This window comes from Halichoeres trimaculatus, unplaced genomic scaffold, assembly GCF_033239565.1.
Source record: "Halichoeres trimaculatus isolate MK-OKI-2021-1 unplaced genomic scaffold, fHalTri1.1 fHalTri1_scaffold_21, whole genome shotgun sequence".
NCBI lineage: Eukaryota > Metazoa > Chordata > Actinopteri > Labriformes > Labridae > Halichoeres > Halichoeres trimaculatus.
In genome coordinates this window covers 9,537,895-9,551,435 of record NW_027437199.1, presented here as the reverse complement: position 1 = coordinate 9,551,435, position 13,541 = coordinate 9,537,895, and the positions used below count along the sequence as shown (strand labels likewise).

Below are 13,541 nucleotides of genomic sequence, written 5' to 3'. Positions count from 1 at the left end.
ATATCCGACAAGCTGGGTCTGGAGACTGATTGTGCATATTTTAAGTACAGTGCAGATGGATAACTGCGGTATACGCTGCAAGCAGGTTTTGCAGTAATGATATTTCATTTTGTTACATTGGTGGGTGCGATGTGTTGTCTTTTCATTAGTTGGCTTCCGTATCACACTCATTTTATTCAGTGTAAGGGTTCTTATACCAACAATCTTTTCTTCACACAAGAAGGGTGGACAAAGAAGAATATACAAAGAATATAAACAGAAGTAAAACTAGTTACATAATCTATAAAAGCAACATGTGTGAAGGGTGTGTTCATACATCTATATTTTTACAAGCAGTATCTTGAATTTTTCCTTGAGGAATTGTGCAAAAAACTTAAAAAGCTAAGTAAAGACCAGACAAAATGCAGAAAGAGCCTGACCTGACATGTCTTCAAAACATACCTTTAAACAATCATTCCAAAGAAACATTAAGCAGAGTTAGTCGCCTTTAAAAACATTTATTCCTCTGCTGATGTCGTCTGATCACCTGTCAGGGGCGGAGCATGCGCAATAAGGGAGGAAAAACAGCGAGGCTACTGGAGAACCTGCGTCAATGCAGCAAAGTTTATGAGGACACAAACGGAAGTAGTACACGTTTGGTTCGGATACCTGAGCCTTAAAAATGAGGGAGTCTTACAGGAATGTTGGAGGATTGGAATTTTTGAGGCGAAGCCGTGAAACCAGCCATTCCAATCGATTATTGTTCAATTTATCGGGCGTATTTCCTTTTTACGTCAAGCTATTGTGGGGTAAAGAAGTGTCGTAGATTTGACTTTTTCCTTCGAAACAGCCACGCGCCATTTAGGCTAATTAGTGTATATTTTTGCGTCAATGTCAGCTGTTAGGTAGTTTTATTTTGAAATGGCACAGGAAACCCTCCCGTGTGATTGTGAGCAACATTAAGACAGAGACCCCCTCACGGAAAACTGTGGTAGCGGTGGTGTACAGCTGCAGAGATGCGCGACACAGAAAAACAAGGAGCACCGAGGGAAATGGAGAGACAACACCGGGAAGGGAAGTAACCTGACAACATCCACCGTCTAAGATGCTCCGAGACACCGAGGAACACCGTGTTCGCTGCACACTTTGGACATAAAAGCGCAAAGACGTCTCGGATCGTGAATTGATCCGAATACAAGGGGGAACGGGAGGGGTCGATCATGGGGAACGAAGCGAGCCTGGAAGGAGGCGAAGGGCCGCCGTCTGGGCTGCCGGAGGGGCTGGCACCGGACGGGAAGGGCGGCTTCGTGCGGGTCTCCGACGGGACTCCGGTCAACCTGGATGAACTCAGCGAGGAGCAGAGGAGGCAGCTCGCTGCTGCGATGTCAAGGGCGCAAGGCAGGCAGCCTGGAGGCGCAGCAGCTGCACGAAGGCAGGGCTATTTAACCAGCATTTTTTCTCCTCTAATTCTCTAGTGCTCTTTAAACACCCACAGAAACCAGGCAGTGATACGTGAGGAGGGGGGTGCTAGATGGATGTGTTGTGGTGGTGTGAAGTAGCATTTGAAAGATGCTCTGAGGTGGATCGTTCACGCCCATTTTTTTAATCCTGCCAACCGCATCAAGACGCGGATACATCCTTATAGCTCTCTGTAATGGATTATCATTAATAAGATCTCATGACAGAAAGAGATTGAAATCTTTCTAATTCAGCTCTATTATTAGCCATGAGTGTTGAATTCATAAGGAGCAGCTATGAACATTGTCAACCTGCTATTTCCCGTGTAAGTCTTTTGAAAATGTGGGTTTTCTGAGAGAGGAATGCCTGAAATTGACCAGTAATGGTGAAATGTTACCATCAGTGTGAGATCAGAGCGTAAGAGACACACCTCCAATACTTGTGCGAGATTTTCGAAATGCCTGCTGGGTAAGAAAATCTGTCATGCCTAGTGTTTTTTTTTCCTTGAACGACGCCTTCAACACCCTGCTCAACATTTACGCCACCTCTATCAGTCTTTTTCCAATCTCTTGCTTTAAAACCAAAAATAAAACATCAGATTTAGTATTTTAAATGAAGGAAAATACAAGATGTTACAGAGCTGCGAGTGAAAACAGTGTCCTATCCGACTTAAAGTGCCCATGTTGTGAAATTCTATTGTAACAAAATTGCTCATGATGTGTTTTAAAAAATGTGTTGTACAGATAATTGGCTCCATCTGGGGTGGAATTGTTATTTATATCAGAGCAGGGGGAAGGGGGAGGGGTGCATCAATATTAATATGACTAAAAATAGAACAGCAGCGTTAATGTCATCACACATAGACTTCCCCTTCTGCTGCTTTCTCTTTTTTAGATGTTAAAGTCAGATTTCTTCCTCTGTTGCTGTCATACTCAGACTAGTCGCTGTCCGTGGTGCTGAAATCAAGCTGCAGCGGATTAGCACTACACCACCTCTACTTATAGGCTCTTATTACCCAGCATTCATTGGAAAAAAAACATAATCAGATGTAGTAATCATTTCTGTATTAAACTTAATTGCTCGGGAATGTAATTTATCTTAAACCAATATATCTGCCCATTAGTCCCATGATGCATTTCCCCAAGGATCCCTTGACTTTTTCCTGTGTGTAGGTTGTGTTTGTCCGCTTTCAGCCTGAGCTAACAAAGATGTCTCAGCTTACCCCCGCTGAGCCGAGCGTTTCCCTCTCAATCTCAATGATCTACACTCCATGTCATTCAGCGGTATTCACTCTCCTGTCAGCTTGACCCGAGGGCTGCTGGCCACACATTTTCTGCTCACTGATGTGTTGAAAAGGGCCCGAGATTACAAAGGGCTAATGCCATGGTCTCTGCTTTTATTACAGTAGAGGCACCGGAGAGGGGAAGTATTCTTAGCATTAGCTGGAAAACTGAAAAATGGCAAATGCATTTTAAAATCTACACATAACTTAAACTACACAGTGAGCTGAATTTCTACCACACTAATTTACACACACAATCTGAATAGACTTGTCAAATGTTTTTTCTAATTTCTGGTAACAACTATACACCTATGTTTATCGTGATCACAATGGACTTACAACTGTGTTTGCTGGTTTGAGTAGATCTACTGAAGTATATTTTCATGGTTTAAAGTAACTGTATTTCACAAAATAAAACAAATTTGACAAATTAAAGGAAAAGTGTGGTAAGAAAGAGAAGCTAATAAGAGGCCTATTGCTTTTATCATATGCTTGATAATCTTTAGTCATTGAACATTGTTGAAAACAGCAGGACTAACAAAAATGGGTCTCTTTTCTTTGTATTTCTTTTCCAGACCATCAGAATCCGATGCCCAGCGGAGTCCCAAGCAGGTAGGGGCCTCCAGGGGCCCTGCAGGTCTCAGTAAGAGTCGAACTGTAGACGCCTTCAATCAGGGACCACCAGGCAAGCCCACACCAGGCCGTAGCCCCTCCTCCCTCAGCCTTTTTGAATCCAGATTCCGGCAAGAGCCTAAAGACCCAGAGACCAAGTCCTCCAGTATGTTTGGCTCCAGTTTCCTCAGTGGGGCCAACCCCCTCAGTGCTGTGTCCTCCATGACGTCCTCTGTCTCCTCCTCCATTTCCTCCATGGGGGACACAGTCAACATGCCGAAGTTTGGACTCTTTGGAGATGAGGAGGAGGGAGGAGCACCTGATCCTAAACAAGGAGGGAAGCCTCCAGGGAAGGGCCCTCAGCAAGGGCCAGGACCAAAGGGACCACAACAAGGACCACCTCAGAAACAGGGTCAGGGTCCTCCTGGTCAAGGGCCAAAGCCAGGACAAGGACCCCCTGGGCAGGGACCCAGGCAAGGTCAGGGTCCACCTGGACAAGGGCCTCCAGGACAGGGTCCAAGGCAAGGGCAGGGCCCACCAGGCCAAGGGCCTCCTGGGCAGGGACCCAGGCAAGGTCAGGGTCCTCCTGGGCAGGGACCGAGGCAAGGTCAGGGTCCTCCTGGGCAAGGGCCCCCAGGACAAGGTCCAAGGCAAGGCCAAGGACCTCCAGGGCAACAGGGCCCCAAACCTGGCCAAGGTCCACCAGGTCCACCAGGTCCACCAGGTCAAGGCCCCAAACAGGGTGGACCTCCCCAACAAAAAGGTGGCCCACCTCAACAAGGACCTGGACAACCTGGACCAAAACAACAGGGACCACCAGGGGCACATCCTGGAGAGCCAGCTAAGAGTGGAGGGCCTCCAGGTCAGCAGGGGCCTGGGAAGCCTGGAGGTGGTTTATGTCCTTTGTGTAAGACCACCCAACTAAATGTTGGGTCTAAGGATCCACCGAATTACAGCAACTGCACGGAGTGTAAGAACCAGGTCTGCAGCCTATGTGGGTTCAGCCCCCCAGACTCAGCGGTAAGACAGTTAATTTAATTTTTATTTTATTTCTTTGTTCAAGTTTTCAAGAGTTCATTTTTGTTCTGATTTCCAGAAGAATAAGATTGATGTCAGCATTTTTAATAGCTGTTTTGGAGGGATAGATATCCAGTACTCAAATTAATTACCGGTCTCTTGTTGGGTGGGCTGATATTTACGTCTTAACACATGGTAGTCCATGTTTAGGTCACATATTAAGTTGTCAGTGTACTCGGTTCATGAAACATTCCAAATATCTAAGGCCAGAGGCTGATTAACTGAAATTTGTTTAAAAAAAAGGCATGTGATCTACATTTTAACAGATTACTGAAGGTTGGTATTTTGTGAAACACAGAAAAAAGCAACATTTCATGAATCACACCAAATTCTAAAGTATTTTTATCTGGATCCATCATACCCTATTAGCAGCATATTGCCATCCTCTGAGGCTGACAGAGGGCCTAGCTCTCATAGAAGTGGCACATGATTTGAGGAACAGAGGGACCATATGGACCCGGGGAATGTGGTGATCAAGGTGACTCATGTCATGGCCACAGGAAGATACTGTGCCAGCCAGTCAGGACGCTCCGTCACACATGGAGCACAAACGCTGGTGGGCCTTGCTTACAGCACAGTGTAGTGACTGGTTCCTTCTGCTTAAGATTTCTTTTGGGATTCGTTACTGCATAGATAAATGTCAACAGTCGTTAAATTCTGATTCATGAGTTACATGTCTTCATAGTAAACACTTGTTTCTGTTACAGCTATGTCTGCTTTAGCATCAGAGTAAAAATAGTCATTTGTTCTGCTCTAGATAGCAATCAAAACATCAACACTGGCCTTTTTAACACCCAACAAAGACCTCTGTTGTGTAACAACGTTTTTTAAGGGACAATATGTCAAAGCATTGAAAAAGTCAGGGTATAGCTTCTCTGCTAACTTTGAAAATATGGGCCAGAGAGTTTGCATTTAAGAGATGAGCCGTGAGCATGTCCTAGATCCACTTTGAAAGTTCTGATACTAATATTGATCCTGATACCTGCGCTTGGTTTCAGCCAATGTTGATACTAATTGGATTGTATCCAGAGTTAGTGTAACGTCCCCTATTCCTTAATATGAGGTTGATACATTGATATTTGGGAAACTTCTGTTGAATAGATGAGCCTAATGGATCTGCCCAGTGGATTAACCCAATGAGGTGGATATCCAATACCAGGATCATATTAATGCATCCCTCATAAAGACAATATGTCAGTCTCCAGATGTCTGAACTGACTACTTAAACTAACTTACTTAAGTTTACAGTGATCCTAATTGTCAGCAAAACTTGAAACCGTTTTCTAAAAATAAATTATTCATAGCATTGTAGCCAGAATAAAAATAATATTGTTTTCCTGTCTTTTTCTAAGAAGAAATTTTAGAAAATTTCCTTAATTTTTTGGGGGGTATGTCAGACATGTCATCTGGATTGAAATTCTCTCATTTCTGTTTACTATTGCTCACTCCTTTTGTTAGTAGCAAGGCTTAGTTTGTCGCAGAAAGGTGGGATATGCTTAAAAAGTAGCCACATATTGTCTGAGATGACAGCATGAACATATTCTCGAGATGGTCACAATGACATAAAATGTACAGAAAAAATAATGAAACATGGGTGCTAAAATATTATGTAATTCTTATAAAAAGATGTTTCAAGTGATAGATTGGATGAAAAGATGGTCTGGATTGCAAAAATACTTTGATTCTGGAAGATCTGATGCTCCAGATAACACAGTTGTCTCATTCAAGGAAGGTTCCTGGTTGTAATATCTGGTCAGTTTGTAGTTTGCATGATCTCCCCTTGAATGTGTAGGTTCTCTTTAGGGACTCAGGCGTCCCCCTGCAGTCTCAAAACATGCTCATCAGATTGATTGGTCACTCTAAATTGCCTGTAGGTGAAAGTGTGTGTGTGGTTGTCTGTCTCTTCATGTTAGCCTTGTGATTGGCTGGTGACTCCCATTCCTCACCCAATCTCAGCTGGGATAGTCTCCAAAAGAGAAGAGCAGCAAAGATAATGGATGGAAGGGTTTAAATTGTCATGTTTTATGGTAAAATGTAGATGTAGGTTGCTGGGTGATGTGATTATTTTGGACTATCCGGTAGTTTTTAATTATGTTAAAAACCGACTTTTTGCTCAACAATACACTTCATGTAAAAGTGATTTCATGCATTTTATTTATAAATTGCTCTGGTGATAAAAGGCTCCCATTTTGTTGAATAGCCCATTATCCTTTTAGCCTGCAGACTTAGCTTTATAGCTGGAATGAAACAATCATGTAGAGAAAAACAGTTTGTTTATTTGATTTTTAAGACATTTAATAACAACTGTCCTGTTTCCTTGTTCGACTGATTAGCAAACTGCTGGATTTGAATTTTCTCATGTTTAAAAGAGCAATTTGTTTGGTAAAACAGGATTTAGCTCATTTGAAACACTTAGTCATGTCCATGCCTCTGTCTGTTTTTACGCCAAACAAAATGTTTATAGTAGAGCTTTAATTGGTTCTGCCTCCCTGGCTGTGTTCAAACTGTAATTACACATGCTATTGATGTCTCTGCTCATATCAGTGTGGAAATATGTTCCAGTCAAACCTAACCCATCACTTGTTTTCTGCACAGGGTAAAGAGTGGCTGTGTCTGAACTGCCAGATGCAGCGAGCAATGGGAGGTATGGATCCCCCCAGCATGATGAAACCCAAACAGGGCTCAGCCCCACCCTCCCCCCAGAGACAGGCGCCGGGCAAGCCTGGTAAGCTGCTGATAAAGCAGCAAAGCACCACCGACCAAGGGTTGACGCCTCCGACCACGCCAAGGCAGAAATCTCCAGGTGCTACCTCTCCTGGACCTTCTTCCCCTGGCTCCTCGATGGGGGGCTCACCTAAAATTGACCCAAAGACTGGTCGCCCAATACAGCAGAAGTCCACTCCCCAGCAGTCTCCAGCTAAACCCAAACAGGAGTCCAGCTTCTTTGGGGGGTTAGGAGGTATCAGTCTTGGAGGTTTAACAGATGTGGCTAAACCTCCTGCTGCTGCCACCCAAGCTGCCGGAGGGTTCTTTGGAGGGTTAGGTGGTTTGATGGACTCCTCGAAACCTCAAGCTCAGGCTGCACCAAAGCAGGAGGAGTCAGTCGCTGGAAAGTTATTTGGAGGTTTCGGGGGACTGACGGAAGCTGCGAAACCTCCCGCAGCTGCTTCTCAGATGTTCAGCTTTGGGTCCTCACTCTTAACTTCAGCCACTAATATCGTTACAGGAGAGGAGGAGAAGGCGGCGGACTCTGGACCAGGTTCCCCTCCAGATTCTGACCCTGGATCACCACCTGACTCGCCCTTCTCTCCTCCCGGGTCTCCTCCTGATTCAGACTCTGCTCCTGACACCCCTCCAGCCAGATTGAAGAAACCTCCCAGATCATTGTCAGTGGAGAAGAAGGACAAAGAACCAGCACCTGCACCAGCCTCGACCACCAAGGAAAACTGTCCTCTCTGTAATGTGGATCTGAACGTGGGTTCTGCAGACACGCCCAACTTCTGCCTTTGCACCGAGTGTAAGAAGAAAGTGTGTAACCAGTGTGGATTTAACCCAACTCCTCATTTAGGAGAGGTAAGAAACCTTATTTTACCTCCTTTAAAGCTCCCTGCTCTTTAAAAACACCTCATATGCATTCTGTTGCATATAAATAGAACTCACACGTCCTCTACATGCTTCACTGAAATGGGTCACAGCAGAATCATCAGCAGTGCCAGTTTTTTACTCTGATTTTAGGGAGCAGCATCCTGCACAGTGCTCTGAAGAGAAGATATGATGCTATAGATCTTAGCATGCATTACATTCCTCTAAACACGCTGTAAAGACATCCACGCATGTTTTACCACCAATGAATGGATGTGGTCAGGTTATGCTGTGTTTTAAAATGTCAGACTCATTACTATCAGGCTTTCTTTAGAGAAGAGGGCAGCCAGAAATGTCAAGATAAATTAGGTTGTTGAAATGGATGTCTCATCTTTGAAAAGCACTTCAAACAATTGACACTTGACTCTGAAACGTGATAGTCTGCCTGTTACTTGTGTGTCAACGTGTTTCATGGACAGAGTGCCCGCAGTTCTTTGTATTGAAAGTTTTCTTAAAAAGTGTTTGTATGGATCAGATTTTGTTCATTCACAGGCTTAGCTTGCCTAATAATGAGGTAGAAAACAAACACCTCCAGCGTGTTTTTCTCCTGAGTTATTGGGAATAATTTCTGGCATTTTACAATTCCTGGTGTCTTGTCTCATTTAGAAGCATCGCCACAAATTTATGTCCACATCAACAGAGCAGATGGTGCACTTTAGTGAAGAATCAGTATTTTACAGTGATGAATGCCAACAGGTACTTTAGGATGCAGGGTTTGTAATAGATTTTACATGATATCCTTACATGAAATCCCATGCAAAGTTATTATCTGTATCATTGGTTAGAAATCAAAGTCATGCATGGAAAGATTGGCTGAACTCGTGGGTCACCTACATTGCAGTGTTGATTGTATCCTGTTAACATGGTCATGCGAATCAGGGCACGTGTTTGTCAATCTACAGTCTATTTAGGCTTCACGTGTTAGCCGGTGGTTTAAGTGTGTCTTAAGTAATTTGCTGTGTATTTCTGGCTCGCTGATGCCCTCAGGACTGAGTGAGGATCTATACACAGGAAGTGTAGACCTATCATTTACAGATATTTACTTTATCAAAATGTAAACATACTTTACTGACACATCAGTTTAACATATTTACTGGTAAAATACAAATAATAGTTTCCTGTTGGAGAATTTGAAGAGAAAATCAAACCATTTTTGTTTTTATCAAACATACAGCAAGGCTACAACTACTGGTGGGTTAGCTTAGCCAACTGAGCCTAGCTTACATTATAAAGCTATATAACAGATAAAATAAGATTTTTTCCATCACTTGGTGCAATGCATTTGCACTTGTTAGCCCAAAACAGCCCTAATTTTTCCTCATTATTTTTATTGGCATTTTTTATATGCACAAAAGAAATATACAGTAAACAGCCCTAATAGATGTTTTTGTGAATTAGGATGCATTGTTAAAACATGATTTTACATGTTTGTAAGAGAGACTTTGTAGCAGTTTTATTTCCTTTCCTTCGTTAAAGCTCCAACTATATTGAACAGAACTGGAGGTAATATTAAATATCTCACGTTTTTCTTATAGCATATATAGCATATAGCCTCAGTTGCTAGGCTATATGCTAAGATACGTTAACTTTTAACTCTAGCTTGATGTGTATTATGTACAGCACAGAAGGCTGTTTTAATCATTTTTTGTCTGATAAACATGCAGCAAGGCTATAATGGTAGTTTTAGCTTAGCTTAGCTTAGCTTGGTAGTATAAAAAAGGACCACTCCATGACTCTGTGAAATAACTTTACACCTAACAGACCATATTTGATGTTCTCCTCTAGTTATAATGGGTGTGCCAGGTAATATGTTTCATCACTGAGCTAGGCTAGCTGTTTTTAATCCTAAGACTTACACTCCAGGCTAGCTCCTGTGTACTTTGCAAGATTGAAAGTTTTACCAAAAACATGAATATCTCTAAAAGCTAAAGACTGCTGATAGTTGTATCTATGCTAATATCATCATCTTTGCCCATGTACTGTCATAAAAATGTAAAATTTACACAATACAATCTTTTTTAATCAAGACAAAGCTGAAGTCAGGATAGTATTTTGGCTCTTTTATATCCTAATGCAAGTTGGACGCTGTTAGCAATAAAGTCCCCTGCCACTTTAGCATCAAAGATGGCTGCCATTTGTTTACAGTAGAATCTAAAACTAATGTTCTTGTAACATCTCCAAGTTTTTGTTTAGCATTTAATTAAAAAAGTAATCATACTAAAATAGATGGTTGCTGAAGCCTGAAATATTCTAATTGAATATTTTCATCTTTGAAATACCATTTTGTCTCAAAGCCAGAACAGTCAGCTTCGTTTTGTTTTAAAGCATGATTCAGCAAAATAGTGACACAAGAGTAATGAATCATTTTTAGGCTCTTGTACCAAGAACAAATAAAACTGAATTTGCACTGGATTATTAGTTGAATCTGAAGCAGCAGCACCTTGTAGAATTGAAGACACGAACACAACACCTGGGTTGAGTCATCCATCCCCCACGTACCGTGCCTCGCTTCTGTGTCATTTGCTGTCATAATGTCAGTAGGGGTTCATTTGCTGACGTACGGGAGTGGGTCAGAGCGTGTGTACCTGAGGGGATGTGTGTTTGTGCAAGCTTGAACAGCATGTTTTATAAGCAATGAGTAAGGTTTGATGTAGTCTGGTGTAAGCTTTTATTCTGAAAGGCTTGTCAATGACTTTGAATATCTGTGAATTTGTGTGCACACGAGGCAGTTTTTTAGGATCATTCCAAAGAAGTTCTTCATTACATTTAAATACAAGAGGCTGAGTGTAAGCACACCGTATCACCACGTGTGTGAAAGTAGACGTAATCTCCTCTTCCTAAAAGGATTAAAAGGGCAACAGGAAGCCTGCCATGTCTTTCTAGACTTGGGTGTCTTCAGGATTTCCTCTTTCTTTCTCCATTCCTCTCTGTCACGGCCCTGCATCTTTCTGGGCCACCCTTTCCCAGAATGTCTCTTTCATTCCTTCATTTCTCTGTCTTCATTTTCTTTTCCCTTTAATCTCTCTGTATTTATAAGGCCCAGAGGGGACTCACTTAATGCCAGTGTTTTTTTTTTGTTGCTTATCCTCCTTTTAAACACCTCCCTGTCTCCGTGCCAGACTCTCCCTTGGTGGTGCCACCCCTTTGCTTTTCTCAGTTTCGTTCCCACTTTGATGTAGGGAAAGTCTGTAAATGTGTGTCTGTGCCTAGTGCTGCTCAGAAATGTTACTGTAGCTCAGGCTCCATGTCATGTTGGCCTTATCAGTAATGAGTGTGCTTGGCGGAGAAGTCTTACGTAAAATGGGAGAAGCATCACTTTCCTAACAAGCAAGACTCAAAGAATCCAAGCAGGAAGGTAGACCCTGAAAAACTTATTTCACAAAAAACCCTATGTCTCATTTTTTAAATAAATATCTCTATCACATTCAGAGTCACTGCTGCATTTTTCCCTGTTTGAAGCTTAGTATTATATGATGCTCAATTGACATCCTCCAGGCTTTGATCCTGTCATGTATAGTGTTGTGGTCAATTATAAAGAGACCAAAAACAGAGTAAAATTCTTATTAAAGTAGAACATAAAGTACCCCTTAGCACTTTAACAAGCTTTTCTTATGGTTTCTGTGCTCATTTTTCCTGTTGCATTAACATAAGATGGTAAAAATTAAGCTAACTCTGTTAGCTCACATTTAGCATAATGGAAGGGGCCTTACTGAATGAGACTAGCTGTTGGATTCTGAATGTTATACATTTTGTTATCACCGTAAAGTCCATTAATTTATCTAACCAACAAATCTCAGCTAGCTTGTTTAGCTAGCTATTTGTTTGATAAACAGGAATAGCACCAAATAGAGAAAAAAAACAGCACTTTTTTCTTTTGGAAAATGTTTTTTTCTGGATTTGTGTCTGTGTTATGGTTCGGTAATATTTTTGTCGGAGTGCAGAAGTGTTAGCTACTACGTGGTTTTAGATATAGCAAATGTAACAGGTTGTTACTTCTTAACGATAGTAAATCTGGCCAATAGGAGAGTATATAGTTCAAGCTAGCTTTAGTTGGTCAAACGTATGGTGCTAGACTATTGGTCATTTCTTATTTACACTTTAAAATCCATCAGAGCGCCTGCACTCCCATTTTACAAAAAGCATTTTAAGTAATAAGATAAAGTAAGAAAGTAAAAGATTAAGTAAAAAGATAGATAATTTAAAGGGCTCCTTAAAATTTTGTTTGTTTAATATTGTCATCTGGCTACATTATGTAGTCCAAGGAGTTATCTATGCTTTTGCACCTTACAAAGCCAAATGTAGCTACATATATTTGTGCCGCCACATTTTTGTTGGGAGTTCTGCATATCCTCCTGTCTGTAGGGCTTGAGATGCTAACACATGCTCAAGTCATGGTGCTTCCTATGTCCTCCTGCCTCATTGTTATTCTGTAGTTGTGCCCTTGGAATAACAATACTCACTCGCAGTCTAAACCCTCCAGAGTCTGCACTGGCAGATAAAGCCTTGCTCTATGGCCATTTACAACACACATGAACACAGTGTGTACACAAACAGCCGTTAGTATAATCTAGTAAAATATGAGCATACTGTTTGCATTCATCCTTGCATAATTATTTAATTATTCACATCCTGCATCTAGTTCAATTACTTTTGTAATATCTAATTTGTTGTCTGTTTGTTGAGACTCAGGTTAGTCTGTTTCTGGCCCATACAGTCCAGTTGCCTCACAGCCTCGGCATCACTCGCCCTGGAGGCTGGAGTGTACAAAAATAGTCCCATGCACAAAGGGGAGAACACAAGCGACTGCAGGGCCGCTCTCTCTTTATCTCTCTCTTCTTTTCTCATCTCTTTTGTGTTTTCTCTTTCACATTTTCTGCTTTTTAAAAAGGGTATTTCTGCCACACCAGGCAACCCACAGAGTCCCCCCCACGGCCACCTCAGAAGGCTCGAGATGGATACTATTTTTAGACATTTAGGTGTTGTTGTGTGCTTGGCTTGTCTCTTGGAGGAGGATTTCACTTGATTTGGCAGGGAAAATACCTGAGCATACATTTGACTAAACTGTGCTTTTAATATTAACATTTTGCATGAGTGAATGCACACACAGCCTTTAAGGTTACAGTTTTGTTTACACTTCACGTGATGAAGTTATGACAAGTGCTTTGTCATTGTCACGACTGAAATGAGCTGTCCTCAGGCTCAGCAAACAGCCTTGTCTCTTCCTTTTTACTCAGCTCACCCTTGGGCTCCACTCCACAATGATTGCCAATTATCCCATTTCTAATTTACTGGTGCTTGAATGCTTAGCAAGGGCCACATTTTAGCCACAGAGCAAAGCTAGTGCCCAGAAGGTTGGAGGAAGAGAGCCAAGAGCATCATGTGTGCCAGCTTCAAGGCCTGGGGAGACGGAGAGGCAAGGACACGCAGACACTTGAAAACACAAACATTCTGGCACCGGCTTCATCTAGTTAGCACAGGCTGTTGTATTTAC

General features: G+C 42.1%; 1 protein-coding gene across 5 annotated transcripts in view; it reads left to right on the top strand.

Annotated features, from left to right (window-relative positions):
• Positions 1-635: 635 nt before the first annotated feature.
• The window catches only part of pcloa (piccolo presynaptic cytomatrix protein a), a 58,090-nt gene continuing 45,184 nt past the window's right edge, over positions 636-13,541 (top strand). For 4 of the 5 annotated variants that reach the window (XM_074698244.1, XM_074698243.1, XM_074698245.1 and 1 more), the window contains exons 1-3: positions 636-1,411; positions 3,295-4,351; positions 7,004-7,981. In XM_074698244.1, coding sequence (XP_074554345.1) covers positions 1,200-1,411; positions 3,295-4,351; positions 7,004-7,981 — 2,247 coding nt within the window. In that variant the 5' untranslated portion in view covers positions 636-1,199. The remainder of the gene's footprint in view (positions 1,412-3,294; positions 4,352-7,003; positions 7,982-13,541) is intronic. The other variant, XM_074698247.1, reaches the window with a different exon arrangement.